The 24444-nt window shown below is 46.0% G+C and overlaps 6 protein-coding genes across 6 annotated transcripts; 4 read left to right on the top strand and 2 right to left on the bottom strand.

Annotated features, from left to right (window-relative positions):
• Window positions 1–482: 482 nt before the first annotated feature.
• On the top strand, window positions 483–1731 carry N7457_006248 (terpene synthase family protein; the record flags this gene model as incomplete). Its single annotated transcript, XM_057177292.1, has 3 exons — window positions 483–656; window positions 724–1045; window positions 1106–1731. The coding sequence occupies 3 exons, from the start codon at window positions 483–485 to the stop codon at window positions 1729–1731; spliced, it is 1122 nt and encodes a 373-aa protein (XP_057031594.1).
• Window positions 1732–5367: 3636 nt separating this feature from the next.
• N7457_006247 (DUF3807 domain-containing protein) lies at window positions 5368–5933 on the top strand (the record flags this gene model as incomplete). The annotated part of the gene is made up of 2 exons (XM_057177291.1): window positions 5368–5391; window positions 5448–5933. 2 exons carry the CDS (start codon window positions 5368–5370, stop codon window positions 5931–5933), a joined length of 510 nt encoding a protein of 169 aa, XP_057031593.1.
• A 1708-nt stretch (window positions 5934–7641) lies between these two features.
• N7457_006246 (neutral amino acid permease) lies at window positions 7642–9231 on the bottom strand (the record flags this gene model as incomplete). Its single annotated transcript, XM_057177290.1, has 5 exons — window positions 7642–8423; window positions 8475–8806; window positions 8863–8935; window positions 8993–9006; window positions 9068–9231. 5 exons carry the CDS (start codon window positions 9229–9231, stop codon window positions 7642–7644), a joined length of 1365 nt encoding a protein of 454 aa, XP_057031592.1.
• Window positions 9232–17351: 8120 nt separating this feature from the next.
• On the bottom strand, window positions 17352–19300 carry N7457_006245 (acetyltransferase SAS4-like domain-containing protein; the record flags this gene model as incomplete). The annotated part of the gene is made up of 2 exons (XM_057177289.1): window positions 17352–18454; window positions 18517–19300. The coding sequence occupies 2 exons, from the start codon at window positions 19298–19300 to the stop codon at window positions 17352–17354; spliced, it is 1887 nt and encodes a 628-aa protein (XP_057031591.1).
• A 1156-nt stretch (window positions 19301–20456) lies between these two features.
• Window positions 20457–21400, top strand: N7457_006244 (dihydrodipicolinate synthase family protein; the record flags this gene model as incomplete). The annotated part of the gene is made up of 2 exons (XM_057177288.1): window positions 20457–20766; window positions 20835–21400. The coding sequence occupies 2 exons, from the start codon at window positions 20457–20459 to the stop codon at window positions 21398–21400; spliced, it is 876 nt and encodes a 291-aa protein (XP_057031590.1).
• A 497-nt stretch (window positions 21401–21897) lies between these two features.
• N7457_006243 (beta-N-acetylhexosaminidase) lies at window positions 21898–23682 on the top strand (the record flags this gene model as incomplete). The annotated part of the gene is made up of 1 exon (XM_057177287.1): window positions 21898–23682. The coding sequence occupies one exon, from the start codon at window positions 21898–21900 to the stop codon at window positions 23680–23682; it is 1785 nt and encodes a 594-aa protein (XP_057031589.1).
• Between the last annotated feature and the right edge of the window lie 762 nt (window positions 23683–24444).

Genomic DNA, 24444 nt, shown 5'->3' with positions numbered 1-24444 from the left:
CCACCCGGTAGTGGGGAACAAAGCACGGCGCCCCCGAGTATCCTGCCATGTACAGGTTTGTGCACATGAGCACATAACAGAAGCCCCGCATCCTGATCCTCCAATATCATACGGTGAAGCATAAAATCCCAGCGGAGCTATGTGCATATAGCCCAGAGCGATGATGTTCTTCTTGTGGCTGTGAACCAAGCCGAATGCGTGGATAGCGTTTCTTGGAACAGTGCTAGCTCAAATTGAGCTGCATTAGGCGTATGAGCTAGCCTCTCAAGTTGATGGGATGTTGGGGTGGCTTTTATACGTGCATACTGAAAGGAAGTTTAACGTCATGGGGACAAAGGAAATTACCTTGATTCCAAAAATCAGTCGGTAGCCCCCTAGAATATCCATGATCTTCGTTGTTCTTATGGACGCGAATGGCTATATAAAGCATATGGATTCTCGGCTGTGTTTAATATCCACGTTAGCTTTGGTATCCAAACAAAATGACTTCCTGCAATTATACCCTTCGTCGCCACCATGACATGATCGTTCCTACTGCTCGAACCTATCTTCCAACTCATGTAATAGGCAATGTTCCCGATTATAAGCGACTGAATGATCGGCCTGTCCTCAAGTCCTGCGAGATTCCCCTGGGAATACAAGACGTTTCCCTCCAGGTGAGCCATTTTCATCTACCTTCCTGAATATTGGCGAACAATCACTAACCGAGTAATCTCTAAGTAGCTCAAGATTCCTCATTATGAGATAGTCACTGTCGATCCAGCCCCTCCATCGGCCGTTATCTATGCACATGCCCATTTCAAGGCTTCCATTCACCCGGAGAAAGCCGGAGACACCAAAGACTTCTATGAGAGATGTTTTGCAGAAGCCGCTGCTATCAACCTCTTCTTCCCCAATGTACAATCGGAAAATGTTCGTATTTGCATGACGGCGTGGCTAGCAGCGAACTGCGCTGCGGATGATATTCTCGAAGCTATGCCGCCAAATGACGCTATCTTTGCCCTGGAAGAGACAATTCTGAAGCTTGAGGGAAATCAGGCACACGGTATGTCAGGCAAGAGAGTAAATGGAAGCCCCCATCACTAATATTGGTGGATATGATTAGTCTCTCCGGCCAACAAGGTCGCGTCAATCCTCTGTTTATTCCAAGATTATTGCATCCACCAATTAAACCTCTCAGATGCTGCCGCCAGGGAGCTCAGCAACGATATATGTGATATGTGTGAGGGTCTCCTCGAGGAACTTCGTTTTCGACAAGGCATACTGCCCAATGATCTCGAGACATACCTACAATTTCGTGGGAAGACGATGGGAATCCATCCCTTCTTCACTCTGATTCGCACACTGCACCCACCCATCAGAGGAGAATATCTTTGCGGCCTGCGACAACTCCAAGAGCGTGTTGGCCTGGTCCTCGGACTGCAAAACGACCTTGTAGGCCTGGAAAAGGATCGTCGGAATGGGGAGACCATGAACGCAGTCCTGGTATCCATGGAAGAAAAAATAGGCTCGGATGTTGATCAAATCAACCTGCTACTACCAAATACTATCAAGGAAGTATGCGGTATCCACAACTTGTGTCTTGCATCTGCAATGCAGTTGTATGAGCACCTGCATGGTGCACAGACCGGGAAGCACGACGCAATTCTCGAAAACACCGTTTTGGCCTTCGTGGACACCCATCTCAAATGGTGTGCATCATCAAAGCGATATCAGGCAAAGATAGCATGAGTGATTTAATAGCGGGATCCTGTTATTAAGTCAATATAATCATCGGCGTCTAAGGTTTCTGATATATTTGTCCCCGCCTTTTTGTTCCCTTTTTTAAACGTCACAATGTAACTGCTCGACCCGCTCCCATGTACGTTGGTCATCGCGTGATGCAGGGATATAGTAGCGATCTGCATACGGACGCAAACTCGGCCGTGATAAGTCCGGCGCTTAAGCCCCCAGTTAGGCACTGCGCATTTGTCGCATATGCGCGATAACCTTGGAATGCCGGAACAAATATCCTTGTTGACTGAAATAATGCGAAGGTTAAACCAAATCAAGTTGCTGAGGTGGGAAAATGACGCGGTCACACTTCAACCCTCGACTACCAGAAATTGGGATAAGGCAGATATATCAGCGCATTTGAGAAGGCTAGGAGACGGGATGTGCTCTTTGTGGAGGGAAGAAATTATTGATTCGAGTGGAAAAATGTCCTTAAGCGATAAAAAACGAAAATCTGGGGCACATCTAAGAGTTGGTCACATATCTACTTTGTACGCCTTCACGTTTGCCCGAGTGGCTTCCGACCTCCGTCTCCACTGATAGCCTGAGGTAGACCCGATTCACGAATACAGAAGGTGAAAAGAGACGTGTTGAAGGAAGGCGTGACTCTACAGCAACGTCCACGGGTGTACCTTTTTGTAGACCTCACATGTCGTACTTTAGGCCGTTGTGCTTGCGATCTACACCGCAGGTTACCCATTCATCGGTCCCATCGCGTTTTCTTTAAAGAACTTGGATCCTAATTACTTGTTAATATATGCAATACGGAGGGACATATACATCGCCTACACATTATCCTGAACTTTACTCGGGCAGACAGCAGGGAATATCCGTTCTCCATTTTCCTTTTGCTGGAGAAAGTGGGGGCGACAATCGCGACAAACTGAATATGATACGGAATCAGTGGACTTAACGAACAGAGACGAGATTCTGCCTCATATACGTCAGGTCAAGTCCTGTAAGACTACCAGCTATCCGCTAGTTCTTGGTGGCATTGATTGTACTTTATGCTTCTTCACGTCCATATATTTCATCTAGAGCCCACATAGGCCTCACATTGTGAAGTCCTTTCAAAAAGGATGGTGGTTATATTGATTTATGAAGTGGCATATTCGAGCACGCGATAGTATGTGAAAGAATCCATCAGCATGGCGCGCATGGCTCCACCATCCCGCATGGCGTAAAAATTCTCAAATGGTTGACAACATAGCGATAAATACTATATTCAGTATTGAATGTAGCCTGCAAGATCTGGAGTTTATTCAATGTGTGTGGAAATTCGGTTAGATCGTCTGCGCAGCCCGTCCATCTATTTTAAAGGGCCTGATCTGGGGTGCCTTCTCCCAAGGAAAAACGTGTTGTCCTTTCTCAATTGCACTCCGTCTGATTCGGGGTCCGGTCCTCCACATGTATTTTTCGCCGCCATGCTATATTTTGAACGGCATAATGTAATCAGGCGCAGTCAGTAGGTGCGACCACTTGATCTGATTTGGTGCTCGGGTATTGAAGCACCGATGATATCAGACCATCTGGACTTTCCTAGGCTTTCCCAAAGGGTTGAATTTGAAAACAACTTTCACACTAACTCCAGGTTTGTCTTTATGCGATAAAATATCGACGCCCCAATCGACATAGCTTTGGAGAATCATTCGGTCAAGTTGATTTCATAACTCCCAGTTCCTTGTGTTAGGGGGCCTTAGTCCTTCGGAGGTTTATCGCACCTCGCTAATCGGCACATTTCGCATTGTGCACTATACAAGCATGTGAACTTCGGTAGTCAATTGACTTCTGGGATAAGCGTTTAAAAAAAGGACACTAAGAAAATAACCTAAAATTTATCGGATTCTATTTTTATCCACGGTAACCTTATCTGCAGGTTGCACAGCCACACCAAACATCAAACTTAGAGTTATATGTCAAAGAACCATACGGATAGTTGCAAGTTACCATGAGGGCACAGTAATTAGAGTGCATCAAGGCTCAGTTTCAAGAAGCCTCAATCCCGATGAAATAGTAAAAACCTAAGGACTTTAGTAAAGTTTTCCTTAATAACCTGTAAAAAAATATACCATTTAGAACAATGGCTGTATTCATAAAAGCTTCAAACATATGTGATTCTCGATGTACAGCCGAGGTGAAAGAAGTTGGATACTTTCTGATATGATTTCTTCAGCCCGAATCGAAAGAAGTCGAGTTCTTCGGGACATCTCTTCGTCTGTGAAATGCTATATTCTGGAATATTGAAGACATGAGACCAGTAACAAGCTTAGAGCTTGGCGAAATGAGCTCACACAATACGCAAAGTCAATCAAGGAATGCAAATCAAATAGTAAGACAAAGGAGCAAGGAAACACAGTATAACGGTAGGCTAAGGGAGTGAAGACTTGAAAAAGGCGATCGCGTGACAAAGGGGTGATGAAAAGGAGAACACCGCTTGTCCTTTCCATGCGTAAGCTTCCTTGATTTGTTTCAAACGATAATCCTCATCCATGAGATGGGTCTAGGTCATGAAGGAGGAGAAGCAGGCTGCCCTGTTATTGATATCGCAATCATTGCCAGCATGAACGAATGGAGAAGAGGGGCATTGGAAATTTACTGTAAGTGTGGTAGAGGAATAAGGGGGATGAGAGGCAGTCATCTTTGCCGAGCCCATAGACAATCTTCGATCTGTGAGGTTTAGCGTGGCGAGAAAGGCTTGAAGGAAAGATAATCTACCAGAACTAACAGGGCCAGTCACTACTTAGAATAAAGTAAGTGCCATCTTTAGTGTGACTCCGTAGAGTATTTCCGGGACATATCCGCTGATGCTAAAGCAGTGATCAGTCATACCTAGAGACAAGACATTGGGACCGATTTGGAAATAATTCGAGCTCCACCGCTGAAACGCTCTCTGTCACAATGTCCGATTTAACAGATAGATCCTCGTTCTCTCGACCTTGCCTAGAAAAGAATTCTTGGATCGAATCAGAACCTCCCATGACTGAAGTGAGTCTAGTCAATGCGACCGATAACCCCGCCACCAGGTGTGGCAATGGGCATAATTTCGTGAGGAAAACATCAGTGCTGGGTGAGTCTCGTCTTGGAATTAGTTTGTGCAGCTGCGTACACAGCGATTGTTTTTGATCTGGCGCATTTCCTTTAGTAGCACCGAAGCAAAATTGATTATTTCCTGAAGAGCTTGTATCCAGGCCCTTTGCCGTTGGCACATAAGAGGGGCGAGAGGGGAACAGCATAGTAAACTCACTAAATGTTCATTAGTCCCATCCTTTTGCATCTTTCCATCGCAGAGATTGAAACCTTGGAAAACACATACCCAAAGCAACCCCCAGAGTTGCTACCAAAGGACAAGGACTGGATTTGCACAGAAGTGCTAATTCAAACACGTACTCAAAGCGACAGAGGTCGTAGATAAGATCATAAAGCTACGTAAAGAAGTACCAATACCAATAACAGTTGTACGTTATAAGTTAGGGCTGGAGAAGTCACAAGAGTCGACCTGTGTTCAATACGGTAATTACGGTAATTTTGTGTATCTATTTGATCGCGTCTTCCTGCGACACTCTCACTTATCTTTCTCGTCAACCCCTGAGCACCATGCAGGTCCCAACTGTAACGCTGGTGAGCATTCCCAAACCTCGTTATCTTGATCTTTTCTAATCTCTCGTCATATCTAGGAAGACCTCCAGGCCTTCCAAGCCAAGCACTTTCCCAGTCAACAGCCGTCCACGTTCCCTCCTGAACACGATGAGACCACGGAAGATGACCTTGGATACTACCCAGACGGAGTGAAGCGCACTCTCACTGATGAAGAAATCCAGATTTTCAGACACAGTGAGATACACGCTCTGCTGCGACAGAGGCAGCGACAACAGGAAGAAGCAGAATACGAATCTCGCATGCATTCATCGCTAGCTGATGGATCGGAGAGTAAGCTAGATCATGCATCTGAGAAGCGGCCTCTGGATGACAAGTCGCATCCTCCGGGTGGTGACAAGAAGCGATCACGGCCACGCCAAGGATCCAAGAAACATACTGTTGAGGATACAAATTCCGAGCCCCTGGACTACGGAGATGACACTCAAGAGCCACAGGCCGCAGAAAGACCAGCGGTGTCGCAGATGCCCTACCAAAGTCGCAGGATTATCTCCTACGATGACTGACTTACTTGACCTATTGCACAATGTTTGAGCCCACCCCCCAGTCCACAACTTGACCACCCGGACAGAAGCCCCGAAGTCCGACACAAGGGGACGCAATTAATGAACATCTACACTCCTCGCAGGACAGATACTTGATATCGTAAGTCATCTCCGTTCAACCTCCTCTCCTCCTGCCCGTTTATGATGAACACACGTATATCATCCTTAGCCGGAAAGCCACACCATCTGCGGATGTGCGAGGCATTGACGACCCTAATCTTCTCTCTGAGGGCTTCTTCCATCTTCTTAATCGCGTGCCGAATCGTCGAGTCCAAAGACTAACATTCGTCAGGTCTCGTGTAATCTCGGACTAGGTACCTCGCTCGATGGAAGCATCGCCCGTCACGTTTATGCCAGTCTAGGATCAAATTACAATCCTCTCTGTCTCTGGGTGTCCCTAAAAGCACACTGATGAGATAAAGCTCACTGGTCTTGGGCCTACTGCATTGTTTGACAAATACTCCCTGGTCAAATCCGAACAGGATTTACTGCCAGCACTTACTAGGTAACCAAGTCACCTGTGCAGCTTAACACGTATGTGATTCGGTTACCGGCAACGACTGCATCGATAACACCACTTGACTGGGAGATGTCATCGAGAATATAATGGCCTGCGAAAGCAGATACCTTATCTACACATCTTATGCTCTGTCAAGGTGACATTGGGTATTCGTAGTCGCACAGGGGGAATGAACAGCCATGCCAACCCACTTGAATAGTGATTCCCCGGGGCATCCGATAATGCGTCAAGGCTTGATATCCTAGCCACTTGCATCATTACACCAGAGGCAAAATAGTTACATTGGCTTATCCGATGATCCAAACCAGATTCAAGACAATAAAATCATGTCTTAGTTACCATATTCCCTTCATAATCTACCAAAAACCAAGATAGGCCAAGATCCATCACTTTCACTGAACATACCATCACTCGTTGCTTTCCTCGCCTTCGGCTGTGGAGGAATATCTTGCTAGGTGTCTCTATTTACAATAGTCGAATTTATACGGAGTACAGAAATACCCCAAACTGGACCCCAGAAATGTCCGCTGACGCTCCAACTCTTCAGCAAAAAAGACAGCTCGAGCGTCTCGCGCTCCTGATATTCGACATCTCACCAATCTGCATCCGTCTCTGAAGGATAACAGACCACCTGACAAGCAATATCCATTCCAGTTGACTACCGGCCCACCTGCTACGCGGATGAAAAATCCGGCCAATGACTCGGTTCTGTCACCAGTCAATAACCTCTTTGCTATCTTTGCCGATGGTATGCCACGCGCTGTCCGGCTCGAATGGGGAGTATGCGAGCAAGGACACCTGAGAAGGCTCAGCCTTTCCAGCGAATCGGGGTGATTTTCACACAGCTAGGAGATTGCATATAGCAACAACACTGTGCTGAGATTTGCCAAGTCGTTTGAGAGATCTTGTTTTTTGAGGTCTACGATAGTGAGCCCATTGATATTCCAAAATATAATTATATTCATACAAGTCTATTGTCAAACGACATCACTATGTAGATGCAAGTGTAAGTATGCAACGCAAAAAAAGGATTCCACACAAGCCGTAGCTCGAGGGTTTGGAAACATGCCAAATCTATATCCCAAAAAAGCCCAAAACGCCACCTGCCCTTTATACCCATTTTTTTAAACATCGACAGTAACCGCGCAATTAAGCATTGTTCGCACACGAGAAACTGGAGCTACTGGGGTTATCATGGATAGATTTTCCAGAAACCCAGAGACCGAGACCACAGATAGTGACACCGATAGCAAAAACAAACAAGTTCAGCACGGTCAGAGCAATTTTCCTCTTCGAAGAGAACCACTTTCCCTTATTCATAAATAGCCAGAAGATACCGCTGAGTCCGAAGGTGAACCAACTAGCGAATAGCGCGGTGATCAGGCTGAGCAGGTCACTGAACACAGGGATCGCGGAGGAAATAATCCATGCAATCACCCACAACACCACGGCGATGGCGATCCAGGTGCCTGTGGCGACCCAGTCGCGCTTGTGCATGCGGTCTGTGCCCTGGAAGATGCGCAGGTAGACGTACTTGATTGTGACGTGGCCGTTGATGACGCCCGCGATGATGATGGTGGGGAGGGCGATGCCGTAGGCGACCTTCGCGACGACCGGCGAGGCGGAGCCCAGGGCTGGGGATGTGACTGCGTCTCCTGCGTAGCGGTAGATGACCACGGCGGTGACGACATACAGGGCCATCTCGAGGCCTTGCAGGAGACAGAGGGATTTGGTGAAGTCTTTAGGGTTTTTGAGTTCGGCCATGAGGCCGAAGAAGGCTGCGTGGCCGCAGAAGGCGAAGACGATGTTGCAGACTGCTCCGAAGCCGTGGAAAAGGTCTGTGTGGACGACTGCGACGACGCCCTCGCCTTTTCCGGAGATGCCGACGGCGATCATGGTGATTAGGACTGCTGTTAGGATACTTCCGAATGCTGGGAGTGTTTGTTAGTGGTGTTAGGGTTAGAGGGGGGCGAGGAACGTACAAACGAAAGATAACCATGACATTTTGGCGAGAGTGCGAGGGAGAGAGCAGATGAAGGAAAGGATCATTCCGACGATGCCGAAGACGATGGAGCAAGTGCCGTGGTTGGTGATGGTGTTCATGGCCACAGTGAAGGTCAACAGGTGACTAGCCATGGCGAAGATGAGGAAAATGACAAAGGCAGTGCCGACGATTTCACGGCCAATTGGGCCGCCTATCACTTCGCCTGCATCGGCCACGGTGGTGATGTGTGGATATTTCCATTTCATCTGTCCGATCACGTAGCCAGTGTATGTGGACAGGATGCCTAGGAAAACCAAGACGAGTATGGCACTGTGGGTAGGAATTAGCTTCAAACCTCCTGTACGTTGAGTCAGGGGTGAGCATACGGAAGAAGTCCTATGGCAGCAACTGCAGCAGGCAACGACAGGACACCCAGTGATACTGTTTCAGCGACCATGACTAGTAGAGATGTTAGACTTAGGGTTGAAATTGATCGACAAGGATCTGTTCACATACGCAGACCACATTGCCTAAAGTAGATCGATGTTAGTTACACACAAACTATGCACAAATTGAGCTATCCAAACATACCACCACGTAAGTACTTTGTACTTCACTTCGGCGAACTCTTCATCACCGAAGGCATCTTGTCTGACTTTTGATTTCTCCACCAGCTTCTCGGGATCGTGGTATAGGTCGGGATTCAGATTCTTCTCCCTCGAATCGAGGTTCGAGTCAGCAGGCGAGGACCTCATAATGAAGCCAATATCAAAATCAACACCGGGAGCTTCGGGTAGTAGATCTGAATATCGGGAGTGTAACGAGAAAAAAACCAAGGATACACTCAAATCCTAGCAAGTAATTGCAAAAGAAAGACCGAGATATTAATCGAAAGGAAGAATACTCCTAAAAAAAGGTAGAAAATCGAAAATGAAAATCCATAGTCTAAATGAAGACTGAAGAGTCCGCCACCCAAAGGGGATGTGGATCGCCGACACGCGGACCTCGAGGGACGAATCACCAGAGTGCGACGTAATAGAAAGGTCCGGAAGACCTTGGCTCATTGGACCGAATGACCACCAATTTGCCTGCCAAAACTGGGGAAAGGAAAACTTCGCTCCGATGCCGGCCTCACTATATAAAAGTCTCTGACTCTGAAAGTTTACAGGCCAAACCTAGAGTAAAAAAACCCGTAGAAAAACCAAAAAAGAAAAACTCTAACGCCTGATGCTTCTCGGCCCGCTCCTGCAGGATTCCCATGCGTTTTGAGCTTAAATTTTGTCCCTGCAGCCTATCACCGACCAGTATCTCCAGGAGACGGGCCGACTTTCACTCGGAGATCGGCTCGGAGGTGTTCCGGCTTGATGGGCTCGGCATGCCTTTATTAATTCGTTCTTTATGCTTCTATTATTTTGGCTAGAGCTACGTAAGTTGTTCGGTATAGAATCTGTACTCGGTATGAAGTCCCATCTACTATCGTCGGTCACAAGCGGCCCCCATTATACGAGATGGAACCTCGTATGATGCGATATCCACTCAATCAAACATGGGCCAGATGCTGCCAGATGCTGAGACAAGTGTTCAGGGGTAGACCTAGGCACAATCTCAACACTACAACGCCAATGGTATGAGGACCGACACATTGGCGCGCCACATACTATCTCGGATAATCCTGCTTGAATTGAAGTAGCATTAAAAGAATACTATTGCAGCCGACATGATCAGACTAAAACATTCGCTCTCCGGTTTCTTTTTAGAAAGCGTTTTTTATTCTCTCTGGGGATATGGAGTATTATATATATTAAGCATGGACGATACCACTACGGAGTACGTTGTATACGCTTCTTTCAGATAGACATGCACCGAACTCCGCACTCCTGTAACTCGCCACTCGCCACTCAGAGTTTGCACGGATAAATATTCCGATTTCCACATTCAAACTATATTCCTCCAGGTTCCAACCTAATTCTGCATATCACGGCACGATTGATCACAACTAGAACCACATCATGGTTCTGTATACCATGGGATGATGGTACTTAGATGGACGAACAACTGCAAAGGTTCAATCAAGGGGCAATATATCCAGGTCAAATCAACTCGAATGTGTTGAGAACCATGCCTGAGGCAGGATTCTCTCATCCGCAGGATTATCAACGCTACGCCCTTTTTGTCTTTTCTGCCGAAAAGCCCACCTTTGGGGGCCAAATTGAGGACTCCGATCCTCGGCACACAAAGGGGCATAAATAGCAGGAAAAGGCAGATATTATCTAGATCTTCAGACAATTTAATACTTCTATAAGAGATCCTATTCCTAGTATCATTTGAACCTATTATTGAAACCCTACATGCTATATCATACCTCTATATCTTTAATAGGTTATAAGCCCGGCTGTCTCTAATAGCCGGAATACCTAAATTGCGCAGTATAGTCTATTTGCTATATTTACTAGTAAATATTTGCTTACCCCTATACACCTTTTTATCTGATCTTTGCCTAGACCTATATATATAGGTCCTTACCCTAGGATCTCTCTCTTCTTCTTACATATATCTTACCTCTTATTTTATACCTATACCTCTCGATCTCTCGTAGATCTACCTATTTTTTTATTAATTTTATTATAACCCCTATTACCCGACGGTCCTAGCGAGATAGGGGGGTATCTAGTGCACCTAATACACTCTATATACCCTACGAACCCTTCGACTCCGACGCCGACCGACTAGACGAATTAGGGTCCGATAATAACTATAGTAGCGCCTTAGGCGAGGGTAGCGATAACGAAGGAGGAAATAATAGTCCTATAGCTCCCGCTAGCACTAGAAATATAGACCCCGGCTAGGGCCTATAACGTCTAAACCCCGCGGATTAACTAGCTAGAGAACTCGAGTCGACTAAGTATCTCTATACCTAGTAGCCCTAAGGACTAACTAGGTAGCTCGTAGCGGGTAGACCCCCCGCTAAAGTCTCCGAGTCTATCGAGACTAATATATAAGTCCTATTAATATAGATTAATAACCTAAACCGATTTAATTAAGATAGCTCTATATTCTCGCTACGTAACCGCTACGCTACCCTAAAGAATAATACCCGAGAAGAGGAAGAAAACACCCTTTAATACCTTAGTTTCACTAAGGACCTCGGGAAAATATTTAAAAGAAAAGAAGAATATAAAGGACTAAAACTTATAAGATTAAATAATTACCGTACCTAGGCCGCTAATATACGGTAAGTGCTAAACTAAAACCTTCTCGAATAAGTTATCGACGGTAAGGTAGGATTATTACCCCCTTCGTACGAGAAATACTATATACTAAATATATAGAAGGGAGTAGCCTAGCTTACTATCCTAAATACTATATACTTAGACTTAGCGAAAAATATTATACCGCCGAGCCCTCTAGAACCCGAGCGTATCTAGTAGGAATTATAAAATTAATACGATATAAAGGATACTTTTACCGCCGAATAAGGCGCTATTATAATAAAAGTACTATACGTATCCTATATCTATAATATCGGAACCCTAATCGAGGTATTTAAGACTATATAGACTAATAAAACTATTATATATCCCCTAATCGAGAGTCTACTAATTAAGCTATAAGAAATAGACGAACTCGAAAAATATATAGAATTTATAGTATACCTTAATAGCCTAGAATAGTACCTATAGAAGCTTAACTATAATAAAATAGTTAGTAGGTTAACTAACTAGCTAGACTAATACCTCTTCGATCGCTTATATAGCGAACTATAAAGAGAAGAAGATAACCTCGCCGCCGGTAAAAAGATAGCTATAAGGACCTTATCTATAGAAACTAGTAAACCTATAAAACTATAAGGACCCTATATACGACGAGGATCTCTAGGATTAGTATATACCTTCTATAAAAAGAAGGGGTACCCCGCTAAGAAATACTAGCTAAAAACCCTAATTTAGTACCTAAACGGACTACGGAAACCCTAATTATATAGGTCGAATATAGTTACGAGGTATAAAACTTCTTAACTAGTATCTTAATTAATAACTAGATCTACGATATAGCCTACGACGAATATATAATTAGCTCGCTAGACTATTTTATACTAGGCACTACGAAACCACTAACTACTATAATTAAAATAGCCCTAATAAACTAGCTAGTCTAAGGTATAATCGGAGATATTAAGATTATAGTCGACGACGGGACTAGGTAAGAGAGAGATCTTATTCTTACTAGGACTATATATCTCCCTAAACTCTATAGTAACCTTATCTTATAGCCTAGGCTCGCTAACTATAGGATTATAGCGATATACGGAGACGAGGTTATTTTCCGAAAACTAGATAGTAGTATTCTTATAAAAGGACTACGAAAGGGTAAAAATTAGATACTAAACGTTCGCTATATATACTAATACTAGACCCTAGATCTAGAAACGTTAGTTTTAATAATAGCGTAGGAAGTAGGGGGCGTTAGATACCTAAAAACTTAGGCCGATACTCCTATTTCCGCCGAAAAAACTACCTACGGATACCTAATTTCTTAGACTAATAATATAGAGGTTATTCTAAGAGACCCCTACCCCTAGCTAGGGGGCCTAAGTACGTAAAAATTAGAAAACGCCGTAAGTTCACCTAGCTAACTAGTGAAAGGCGCTATTCCGCCGAAAAAAGTAATATCTCTTCTACCGAAAAAGGGACCCTTTTCTTAGGTAGAAAAGGTAGAAATACTCGCTACCCGTAGAGTAATAAAGATATAGAAGATAAACTCGTCTAGTGGCTTAAAATAATAGTCTTTAAAGACTACCTCGACTTCTCCTAGCGAGACTCCCCCTAGCGAGCTACCTACTAAGCTTAAAAAGGATAGGGTTAATATCGATATCTAGTACTATAGACTATACTATATAGGGATTAAACCCCTATAGGAAACGGTAAAAATTATAGAAGGTATTAATATTATAGGCCTACTTATCCCTAAAAGACCCTATAGCTACTACTAAATCGGAAAGGCCTAGCTCGTACCCCGTAGAACCCTAGTTTTATATAGATCTAGTAAAATAGGAGATCTCGTATACCTTAATCTAGGGGGCGGGGGTAAAATACCTAAAGGTTAGGGAGGTAGTTACTAATACTAGATAATTAGTATCGATAACTTCGACGGATAGGGAGAAATATAGTTTACCTCCTATAAAGACTTCGTTCTAGACCTTATAATTAAAATAGTAAAACTATATTCCGCTAAAAGGGAGATAATAATTAAGATATTTATAACCCCCGATCTCCCCCCGCTACTAGTACTAGGAAGTAAAATATTACTACCTAGTAGATTAGAGATTAGAGCCTTCTAATTAGATTACGGAGAAGAGTTTAATAACTTCCGCCTATAAAAATAGGCTAAGGATACTAATACCCGTTTATATTTCTTAGTACTATATATATATAGGTAAAATAGTAAAGTCGAAAGAATAATATAAATAGTATAAGAACGTATTAGAGCTATTCTCGACGATATTAGACTCCTAGATATACTATAGCCTAAACTAATAAAAATAGTAATAATAACCCGTAACCTTACTATCTATTTCGGTAGAAAAAGAGACGGTCTCCTAAACTAAATACTATATAAAATATAATTCGGTAGAAAACCTAATATCTTATTCCTATAGATACCTAGTAGTAAGGCTTACGTTATAAGAAGCCCCGAAGAGATTAAGGCTATAGTTAGTATATTAATAAGTAGATATTTATAGCCCCGCGCCTAGATAGGTAGACTCGTCGGGTATAGTAGCTACTATAGTATATAATACTATATCTAGCGTTTAAACGTAGATAGAAATAGAGGAGAGATTATAACTCGGAGAGACGTTATTTTCGACGAAGGAGACGACTAGACCCTATATAATAATCCTAATCTCCTAGTCCTACTAGAAACCCTACGGTCGGTAAAATAGTCTAGGTTCCTATTCCTAGACTCTAGGGACCTTATAGACCCTAAGAACCTTATAGACCCTAAGAACCCTATAAATAATATAAACCTTATAATTTCTTCCGCCGAAAAGACCCCTATAACTTCTTCCGCTAAAGAAAGCACCCTTTTTTCGGACTCCGAGGGAGATCTTAGACTTATCGACGAGAGTTCTAGTAACGAATCGGTCCTATTAGTAGACCTACTAAGACTATCTACCGAAGAACTCGCTAACCTTAATTATAAGATCTAAAATAAGGTTTTCTATACTACTATATCTCGGGTAGATAAAAAATATATATAGGATCTAATATAATATACTACTATCCTATATATATAAGCTAGACTAACCTTATTATCTAAGAATCTCCTAACCTTACCCCTACTAATAACCCTAAAAAATATAGACCTTAAATAGATAGAAGACCCTAAATTAGTCCGATAAGTACGTAACTTACCTCTTTAGCCTTAGTAGTACCGCGCTATAAAAATCGAGTTTAAATAGCTTAGTTTAATTAAAGCTTAGGAGATAATCCCTACCCCCGTACCCGCTAAGAATATACGTATCCTTACCGGTAAGTAGGTATATAAACTAAAACTCGATACGGATAGAAACCCCCTAAAATTTAAAGCTCGCTAGGTAGCGAGAGGTTTCTAATAATAGGAAGATCTAGACTATACCGAGACCTTTACTAGTATAGGTAGCTACGTTACACTACGGATCCTCCTTACTATAATTATATAAAAGAAGCTTTTTATAGCTTATATTAACGTAAACGTTATATATCTTAACGCCACGCTAAAGGAGAGACTCTTAATATACTACCCCGAAGGTTTCGAAGATAATACCGATTTTTTAGAGATCTAAGGTAAAGTCTACCTCCTAAAAAAGAGTTTTTATAGTCTAAAATAGTTAGTAGTAAACTAGTTTAATATATTAGGGGACTACTTATTAATAAAAGGCTTTATACGATCTACTTCTAACCTATATCTTTATACGTAGTATAATTAAGAGGGCGCCGGTACGATCGTCTATATTTTTATATATATCGATAACCTTTTAATTATAGCTTCTATAGCGGATCTTATTAAAACTATAAAGGACCTTATTTTAATAAAATAATCTACGTCGGACCTTAGCGAGCTATCCTACTATCTTTCGATAAAAATAGTATATAATAGAGAGGCGGGAAAAATAATAATTTCGTAAAAAATATATATCGAAAGGTTCTTAAAAACCGTAACTTTAAGACCCGTAATCCCTTTATCTATTATCCTAATAAAGGAAGAGACCTTTACCGCTATAAGTAAGATAGTAAAATAGTACTAATCCGATATAGGCTCGATTAACTATACTAATATAGTTATACGTCTAGACCTCTTACTCGTAGTAAGTATACTTTCGTAGTTTACTATAAACCTAAACGCTAAATACGAGGATCTAATATAAAGAGTAATTACTTATATAGAACGTACTAGCTATTACGTAATTATATACTAATCTAGACCTAATTAGGACCTCTAGAGGTATATCGACGCCTTATATAGATTAGCCCTAGAAAGCAAAAGTAGGACTAGATATATCTTCTTCCTTATAGGGGGTCTAATATTATAGAAATCTTAAAAGTAGACTAGTATAGTAAAATTAAGCGCCGAAGCTAAATATATAGCCCTCTTAATTACTAGCGGAGAGGTAATTTAGCTACGAAAACTACTAAAAGATCTTAATTTTTACTAAGGAAGTATAGACCTCCCCCCCTATCCCTTTATATAGCGATAGCTAGTCTACGATTACAATAACGAAGAACCCTACTATTTTAGGACGTTTAAAATATATTAACGTATATTAGCACTAGATCCGCGAGTAAGTTAAAAGGGGAAAAATTAAGCTTATATATATAAAAGGGACTAAAAACATTATAGATAGACTAATAAAGCCCCTCGGGGCTCCTAAATTTATAGAGTTTATCGTAGGTTTAAACCTCGACCCTAAAATATATAGACTTTCGGTAGAATAAACCCCTACGTCTTTCGTAGTGCAAAACTGCTAGTTTTATACCTTCCTATAGTCTAAAAGCTACACCTTTTAACTGAGAAACCTTATTTATCTTAGTCCTTAATAATATGATCTTACGATATATAACGGCTACACGTTAAGGGGGCGTGTTAAGAACTATGCCTAAGGTAGGATTCTCTTATCCGCAGGATTATTAACGCTACGCCCTTTTTGTCTTTTCTGCCGAAAAGCCCACCTTTAGGGGCTAAATTGAGGACTCCGATCCTCGGCACACAAAGGGGCATAAATAGCAGGAAAAGGCAGATATTATCTAGATCTTCAGACAATTCAATACTTCCATGAGAGATCCTATTCCTAGTATCATTTGAACCCATTGTTGAAACCCTATATGCTGTATCATACCTCTGTATCTTTAACAGAATGCGAGCAGGGTATCAACCTAGGAGATATACAATTCACTCCACATCAACGGACCAAGTATTAGGCCCACACAAAGGCTGTATCAATTGAGATGGATAAGGAGAAGCTCCCAAGAACCCCCCGAACATAACAGCCTACCCCAGGAGATACGAAGAGCAACCAAATATATCTACAGCCGTGCTACTATAAACCAGCACAATTTTCGCAAATATCTCTTCAATCCTTTCGGATTGAGATGCCATTAGGCTAGCTAACTATTTGTACACAGCAAAGAAATGGCCTCAGCCATAGAACTCCCATCTCCCAACGCCGGACTTCCCAGTCCTGAAGCAAAGTGCAAAGTACACAGAACGCCATGCTAGTAGGGATGCTATGGGTACATATAAAACAAGGAAAAAGAAGAGCAATTGTTGATAGAGGAAAAGAACACCCACCCAACCTTCATGCAATAGATAATTCAGATGCAATGTCAGGATAATGAAATCATGGGAGAGTCCGTCGCTTCAGTCTGCGCCTCTTGCGCTGCGACTGCTGGATGGAGTCCTCATTGAGGATCTCCGGTGGGAGCTCGAATTCGTGCTCGGATGGGTCGGGGACTGGTTGGCCGAAGGCGAGGGATGAGCGCGAGCCGCTGCGACGGATGCCGTTCGTTGCGGCGATGGCTGCGTCGCGGACGTGGCGCTGTCGAAAAAAAGATGTGAACGGGCCGTCTCGTGGGACGGGGTTCCAGAAGTGGGCGAGAGACGCTTGTTGGAGGGGTCGTTTTGGGGGCGCTGGGGCAGACGGTGTAGGGTTTGGTTGTGTTTGGTCAGGTTTCTTTCGCTTGGGACTGGGGTTTGGTTTCGATTTTGGTTCGGCGGCAGGATCTGTGGTAATGGGGGTAGGTTTAGAGATGGATTTGCGTCTAGCAGGTGCTGACTTGCGCACTTTGACGCCTGCTGAGCGCGCTTCTTGGTGAAGTTGCCGAGCGGCCAAGGCATCGACGTCGCTTGGGTCTGGATCTAGGTCTGGAGTGCTTTGTATATCAGTCCCCGGTGTCGGGGAACTGTCTGTATCTTCGGCAGGACGGGATCGTTTGCGTGACGGCTGCTGGGAGTCAGCCTCGAGACCCGGTGCTGGGGGATGTTTGTCTTTTTCTAGCTTGCGACGGCGCTCCTCGTCTTTCCAAGCTTGGAACTTGTTGACCAGGGTGACGAGTTCTTGAATGATGATGTCGCGCTTTGGCTCGTACAGCTTCTTCTCACTTTCGTGGACGCCGGTCAGGCCCATCATGCGTAGCCAGTCATAGCCGCGTAGCTCTTCGAGGAGACGCTCCAGGACTTGCTGTTCGTGTTGTGCGCGATTGCGCTCGATGTTCCGCAATTGTTTCTCCTGTCTTTCGAACTTGCGGTGTGCACGGAAGTAGGTATCTTCGCCCAGTGGGTCGATTCCAGATGGTTCTGATTTTGGTTCGGGAAGTAGTATCTTTTCGCAATTATGAAGTTTCAGTAACGGATTCCCAAATGGTGTAGGGTCTGGTTTGGAGGAGAAAGGTGGTTGGGCTAGATCATTAATGAGAGTGATAGTTGTTTTGGCGGCAAGCAATTCTGTGTAGTGTTTCAAGGTCAGTCATACACTCAACCCCATCCCCCAGCAAAAATAGACTTACCAGATTCGGGTTCTTCTAAACTGATAATCTGTTCATAATTATGGAAATACTGTGCGAGCTCGCTCTTGCACCGTGATCCGGTGTCAGCCGAACGCAACGACCGTCTTCCCGTCCCCGTCTCCACTGATGCTGGCTGCTCGCCATCGGACGCTCTGGTCTTATGGTCTTGTGTTGAAGTTGTATTTCCGGCAGGTTTCTCTTCCTTAGTCGCCTTGTCGTCGTTGCTGTCGGCCAGCGGCCGATTATCGTGGCGACGAGTGGGGCGGGTCACAGGCGAAAGGGGTCGTTTGACATCAGATTCCAGACTTGCAGCAGGGGTAAAAGGACGTTGCTTCGGGATGATGGAAGATGGCGCTGGAGATATTGTATCCAATGGGTCTGGCGACTCGTGAAGGTCGCGCAGCAAGTCCGCCGCCGTGCGAGAGGGGGTAACTGGGTCGCGGCGGGCGCGTGGGGTCTTAAAGATCCCATTCCCATTTGTACGTGTCACGGGCGTCGCCAATTGCCCCGCGGCGGAGGCGACCGTGTCAATAGACGAGGAGGAGTCGCGGCGAGTGCGACGGGTAGAGGTGCGCGGGCGCGCGGGTTTCAAGGGATTGGCACGGGGTTTTGCGGTCGGAGGTTCGTCCGGGGTGGTATCGAGGCAATCTGGGGAGCTCTTACGGCCGTCGGGGCCATTTTCCTCAATGCGCTGTTTCTTCGTCGGCGGTGCCAGACCGTCGGCAGGTTCTTCGGGCGCTCGTCGCACAGAGCCGCGGAGCGAGGAGCGCGACAGGATGGCCATTGTCTGACAATGGGGGCTGGCGAGGAAATCAGTCGGTCATTGTGAGGCGTTTGAAGATTCGGGCTCTGGATGGGTCCCTTTGATGCAGGGATTCGGTCGACGTTGGAGGATGAGATGGCGATGGGCATGCGAGAAGTTCTTGGCGGATGCCGGATATCAAGCAGTTTTGTATAGCAATGTCAATCCTGATGAGGACTATTGTTTATTTTGATTCTATTCACAATGCAATTCACAAGTCTTTGTTCTTTTTCTATTCATAATTGTCCCTAATCTGTATTGATTCTGCATTGATGCTGCAGTGATGCTGCATTGAGCCTCGAAAGAGTCATTCGGGGACAATGGAGGCGACACCCTCAGTCTTGCCCATGGCGTTGACACCACCCCAAGTCCAATTTTGGGATGTTCTCATGCCCTCTCTCGGCTCATTCCTTGTAGTTTGTCAAGTAGAAAATTTCGGAGTCTGAATAAAACCAAACACATGAAGCTCGGAACCGGAATACCCCCACATTGCCCCGTGGGGGAGTCACGGCAATGTGAGGGAAGTACTGTTTAAGATCGCAGGAGGGAAGTGAAGACTGTTCTTTCCAGTTGATATGCCCTCATCCCTCCAAATAAATAGCAACATGGCTTGTGTCGTGACGTGGGCAGAAATATATCCCGAGTATGCACCGTCAGGAGTATACCCAGATCGTAGCACCAGACCTCACACGAGGCCGGAGATCTCTCCAGTTTCATGCTCCCAACCGGGGGAACCAGGATGAACCTTGCAAAGAAAGCATTTATTGGAAGAACAGAGCTACATGTAGACATGCAACGGAGGCAACTGAAAATCCGTGTCAACCCCTGCATAACCGTGGCGTGGGGGATGAAGTGTTCACACCAATAGCATCACCACTTAACGCATCATATGCCTCCCACGCACCGGAGTTCAGTTTGTAACCAGCAAGATCATGAATGGCTAACCCAGATACAGTGGGGGGGACGTGGGGTGGATAAATCCCCAGTTTTTAGCTAAATAGCTGGGAGGCCCGACAATGATCCCCTCATTCTTCTTCAGTGGCTGATTTGGTATGAAGAAATCCGGGAGACTTACAGGGGTATCAGGCACTAACGGGTCAGCAGATCATACTACAACACTCTCCTACCAGACTCCAGCATGACTGCCAACGGTGCCGCCAAGCGGAATCCCCTCCCTCACGGTGTCTACGTTCCCACCGTTGCATTCTTCAAGCCCGACGAAGAAGTCGACATCGAAACGGTCGAGAACCACGCTGCATATCTGGCCCGCTGTGGCGTCACTGGACTAGTAACCCAAGGCAGCAATGGCGAAGCGGTGCACCTGGACCGTGAAGAGCGCAAGGCCATAACGGCTGCGACCCGCCGCGCCGTCGACGCCGCCGGCTACACTAGCATGCCCGTCATCGCAGGATGCGGTGCAGCCTCCACGCGTGAAACCATTTTGTTCTGTCAGGACTCGGGCGCAGCAGGCGCTGATGCAGTCCTCGTTTTGCCCCCAGCTACTACCGGGCGCTAGTGAGCACTGATGCCATGCACGCCCACTTCCGGGCTGTGGCCGATGCCTCCCCCGTCCCCGTTCTTATCTATAATTTCCCCGGGGTGCAATCGGGCCTCGACCTTAGCTCCGACGATATTATCACCCTCGCTGAGCACCCGAATATTATCGGCTGCAAGCTCACTTGTGGTAACACGGGTAAACTGGCCCGTGTCGCCGCCGCGAAGCCGGATTTCTTGACTTTCGGTGGCTCCGCGGACTTCACCCTGCAGACGCTCATTGCTGGTGGCGCGGGTATAATTGGCGGTGTAGCTAATATGATTCCTCGCTCGTGTGTGCGTGTGATGGAACTGTATCGTGCTGGGAAGGTTCAGGAGGCGCAAAGGGCCCAGGCCGTTGTTGCGCGCGCGGACTGGGCAGCTATTCAGGGTGGCTTCATCGCCGTTAAGAGTGGCCTGCAGTCCTACCGCGGGTACGGTGGACTTCCTCGACGGCCGTGTGTCGTACCTTCTGCGGCGGCCGCTGCGGCCATTCAGGAGGAGTTCCGCGAAGGAATGGCGTTCGAAAAAGCATTGGAGTCGGCTTAGCGGATGTGAAGTAAATTAAATCATGATACCTGAGCTCCCCTGTGGGGATTTTCTGCCTTTCAAGTTGTTCCAGGGTTGCTTTTGTCGTAGATAGGTCGTCACCTTCGTAGCAGTGTGACAGTGCTATTCTCAATTGGACTAATATAAGCCCCCCCTTATGCCCATATACCCCTCTTTGAGGTGTCCTCTGGCCTGTCTGGGGAAATTAGCCGTCACATATGAAGGTTGCACTTCCTCCCGATCGCCAATTTCCTTCTTCCCGATCGCTAATTGCCTCGAAAAGGCCTAGTGCGGATGTAACATGATGTAAATCAAGGGAGCTGTTTGTTGATCGCGTCTCGATGTTCAGAGTTGCATCGTGGACACAGACCATTCCAGGATCAACATGAGATCGGCATGCACCTAACATGCTGAGACACATACTGAGAAACATAAATAGTCCGGCCTGTCTCCTGGCAGTCGGACTTGTCTCTCTGGTCCTCACTCAACTCATCAACATGAAGCTCGCCACTGTCCTGAGTGCGCTCGGGGCCCTGACGGCCGTTTCCGCCGTCCAGGTGAATCCACTTCCCGCCCCCCGCAACATCGCCTGGGGCTCCTCCGGTCCAATCCACGTCTGGGAACCAACTCTCAAAGGCTGCTCCAACCGCGTCGTCACTAGCGCCTGGGAGAGAGCGTGGGAAACTATCACCACCCTGCAATGGGTCCCCGCTGCCGTCGAGTCCCCGATCCTTTCCTACCCAGCCTTTCCAAGCCAGACCCCCGGTGCCAAGGCCAAGCGATCGCCCGCCGTAATCTACAATGTCGATGTCAAAGTGATAGACAATCATGCTGATCTCCAGTATGGCGTGGATGAATCATATACCCTCGACGTGACCAGCCACGGCGGTAGCATCAAGATCAGGGCTCAGACTGTCTGGGGCGCACTGCACGCGTTTACCACCCTGCAGCAGATTATTATCTCGGACGGCAAGGGTGGCTTGATCATCGAACAACCTGTCAAGATTAAGGATGCCCCCCTGTATCCCTACCGCGGTATCATGGTGGACAGCGGTCGCAACTTTATCTCAGTTCCTAAGATCCTCGAACAGCTCGACGGCATGGCACTGTCCAAGCTCAATGTGCTGCATTGGCACATAGGTGATGCTCAGTCCTGGCCCATGGAGATCAGCTCCTACCCCGAGATGACCAAAGACGCGTACTCTGATAGGGAGATCTTCACTGAGAATGATATGCGCCGCGTCGTTGCCTATGCCCGCGCCCGAGGTATTCGTGTCGTGCCCGAAGTCGACATGCCGGGACACTCAGCGGCGGGTTGGCAGCAGATTGACCCAGAATTGGTCGCCTGTGCCGATTCATGGTGGTCCGATGATGGCTATGGCCAACACACCTCTCTTCAGCCCAACCCTGGCCAGCTTGATATTATCTACGACAAGACCTATGAAGTCGTCAACAATGTCTACCAAGACTTGTCTAAAATCTTCCCCGACAACTGGTTCCATTCCGGTGGTGACGAGGTTCAAACGGGCTGCTACAACTTCAGCACTCGCATCACCGAGTGGCTTAACGACGATCCCTCGCGCACCTACAATGACCTCATGCAATACTGGCTTGACCGTGTCCTGCCTATCTTCCGCACTGTGAAGAACCGCCGTATCATGATGTGGGAGGACATCACAATTGCGACCGAGAGCGCCCGCGACGTCCCCAAGGATATCGTTATGCAGAGTTGGAACAGCGGCGACGGCAATATCAAGAAGCTCACTTCAGCTGGTTACGATGTAGTTGTTTCCACAGCCGATTTCCTCTACCTTGACTGCGGCACTGGTGACAGCAGCCTTGGAAATGACCCGCGCTACAATGAGCAATACAACAAAGCTGGAGGCGTGAGCTTCAACTACGGCGGCAATGGTGGCTCCTGGTGTGCACCATATAAGTCTTGGCAGCGCATTTACGACTATGACTTCCTTACAAACCTCACCCATGCCGAGGCCGAACACATCATTGGCGCGGAAGCTCCTCTATGGACTGAGCACATCGACGATGTGGCTATCTCGTCTACCTTCTGGCCCCGCGCTGCTGCTTTGGGTGAGCTCGTCTGGTCCGGTAACCGGGACGAGACCGGCCAAAAGCGCACGACCAAGCTCACTCAGCGTATTCTGAACTTCCGTGAATACCTTGTTGCCAATGGTATCCAGGCCGCTGCTCTCATGCCGAAGTATTGCTTGCAGCACCCTCATGCTTGCGATATGTACCGAAACCAGAGTATCATCTCTGATTGAATGAGCTAGCTTTGAGGGCTGTGACTTTTATGATTTTTCTTTCATGATCTTTTATTCAGTCTATTGTCTACTGTCTATGTTTACCCATCTGTATATACCTAGTGTACCCTCGATACCCAATGCTATGATGGGAGTTTCTTTCGGGATCAATCTACTTGACGAATCAAATAGCAGTAGATCTAAACGTTGAAATAATCAACATCATTATCAATCATCAAGAAGTCCCATAGAGTATCAGCCAGGCAAGCCACTCCCTTTCTTCCCGCCCGAATCCAAATCCAAACCCAATCCTCCCCCATTCTCATCGCCCCCTTTCCGTAAACCATCAACAAAGTGCTCCAACCCTCGAGCCCGATCATACGATCAAAAACCACAACCCCCACAGACCCTCCCCCCTTCCCAATCCGTCCAGCCCACGCACCATCACCTCCCAAATCAAATCTGTCGTGCAACCCCTTCTTTGACACCTCTCCCTCTTCGGCCCTGTCCGGGGCGTATAGTCCCGGGACATACACCCTATGTACACCCATGCATGTACATATCACGTACATGTAAGTCGCGAAAAGACGCACATACCCAAACCAGAAATACAAGTAAACACCACGCATGCCAAAACATACAACATATCTGCACCCCATCTATACGCACCACACCCGCTCGGAGCAAACCAGCCGAGTTAGGGATATCCATACTCCCCCAAAACGGGCCTACGCATCTCGACCGGGGATGCCTCGAAAGCTCACGTGTACACATACACGTCGC

The sequence above is a fragment of the Penicillium paradoxum genome, assembly GCF_028828445.1.
Source record: "Penicillium paradoxum strain IBT 22861 chromosome Unknown utg000005l_segment0_segment0, whole genome shotgun sequence".
Taxonomy (NCBI): domain Eukaryota; kingdom Fungi; phylum Ascomycota; class Eurotiomycetes; order Eurotiales; family Aspergillaceae; genus Penicillium; species Penicillium paradoxum.
Note: the sequence above shows the minus strand (reverse complement) of the source record. Positions and strands in the feature narration are given on the sequence as shown.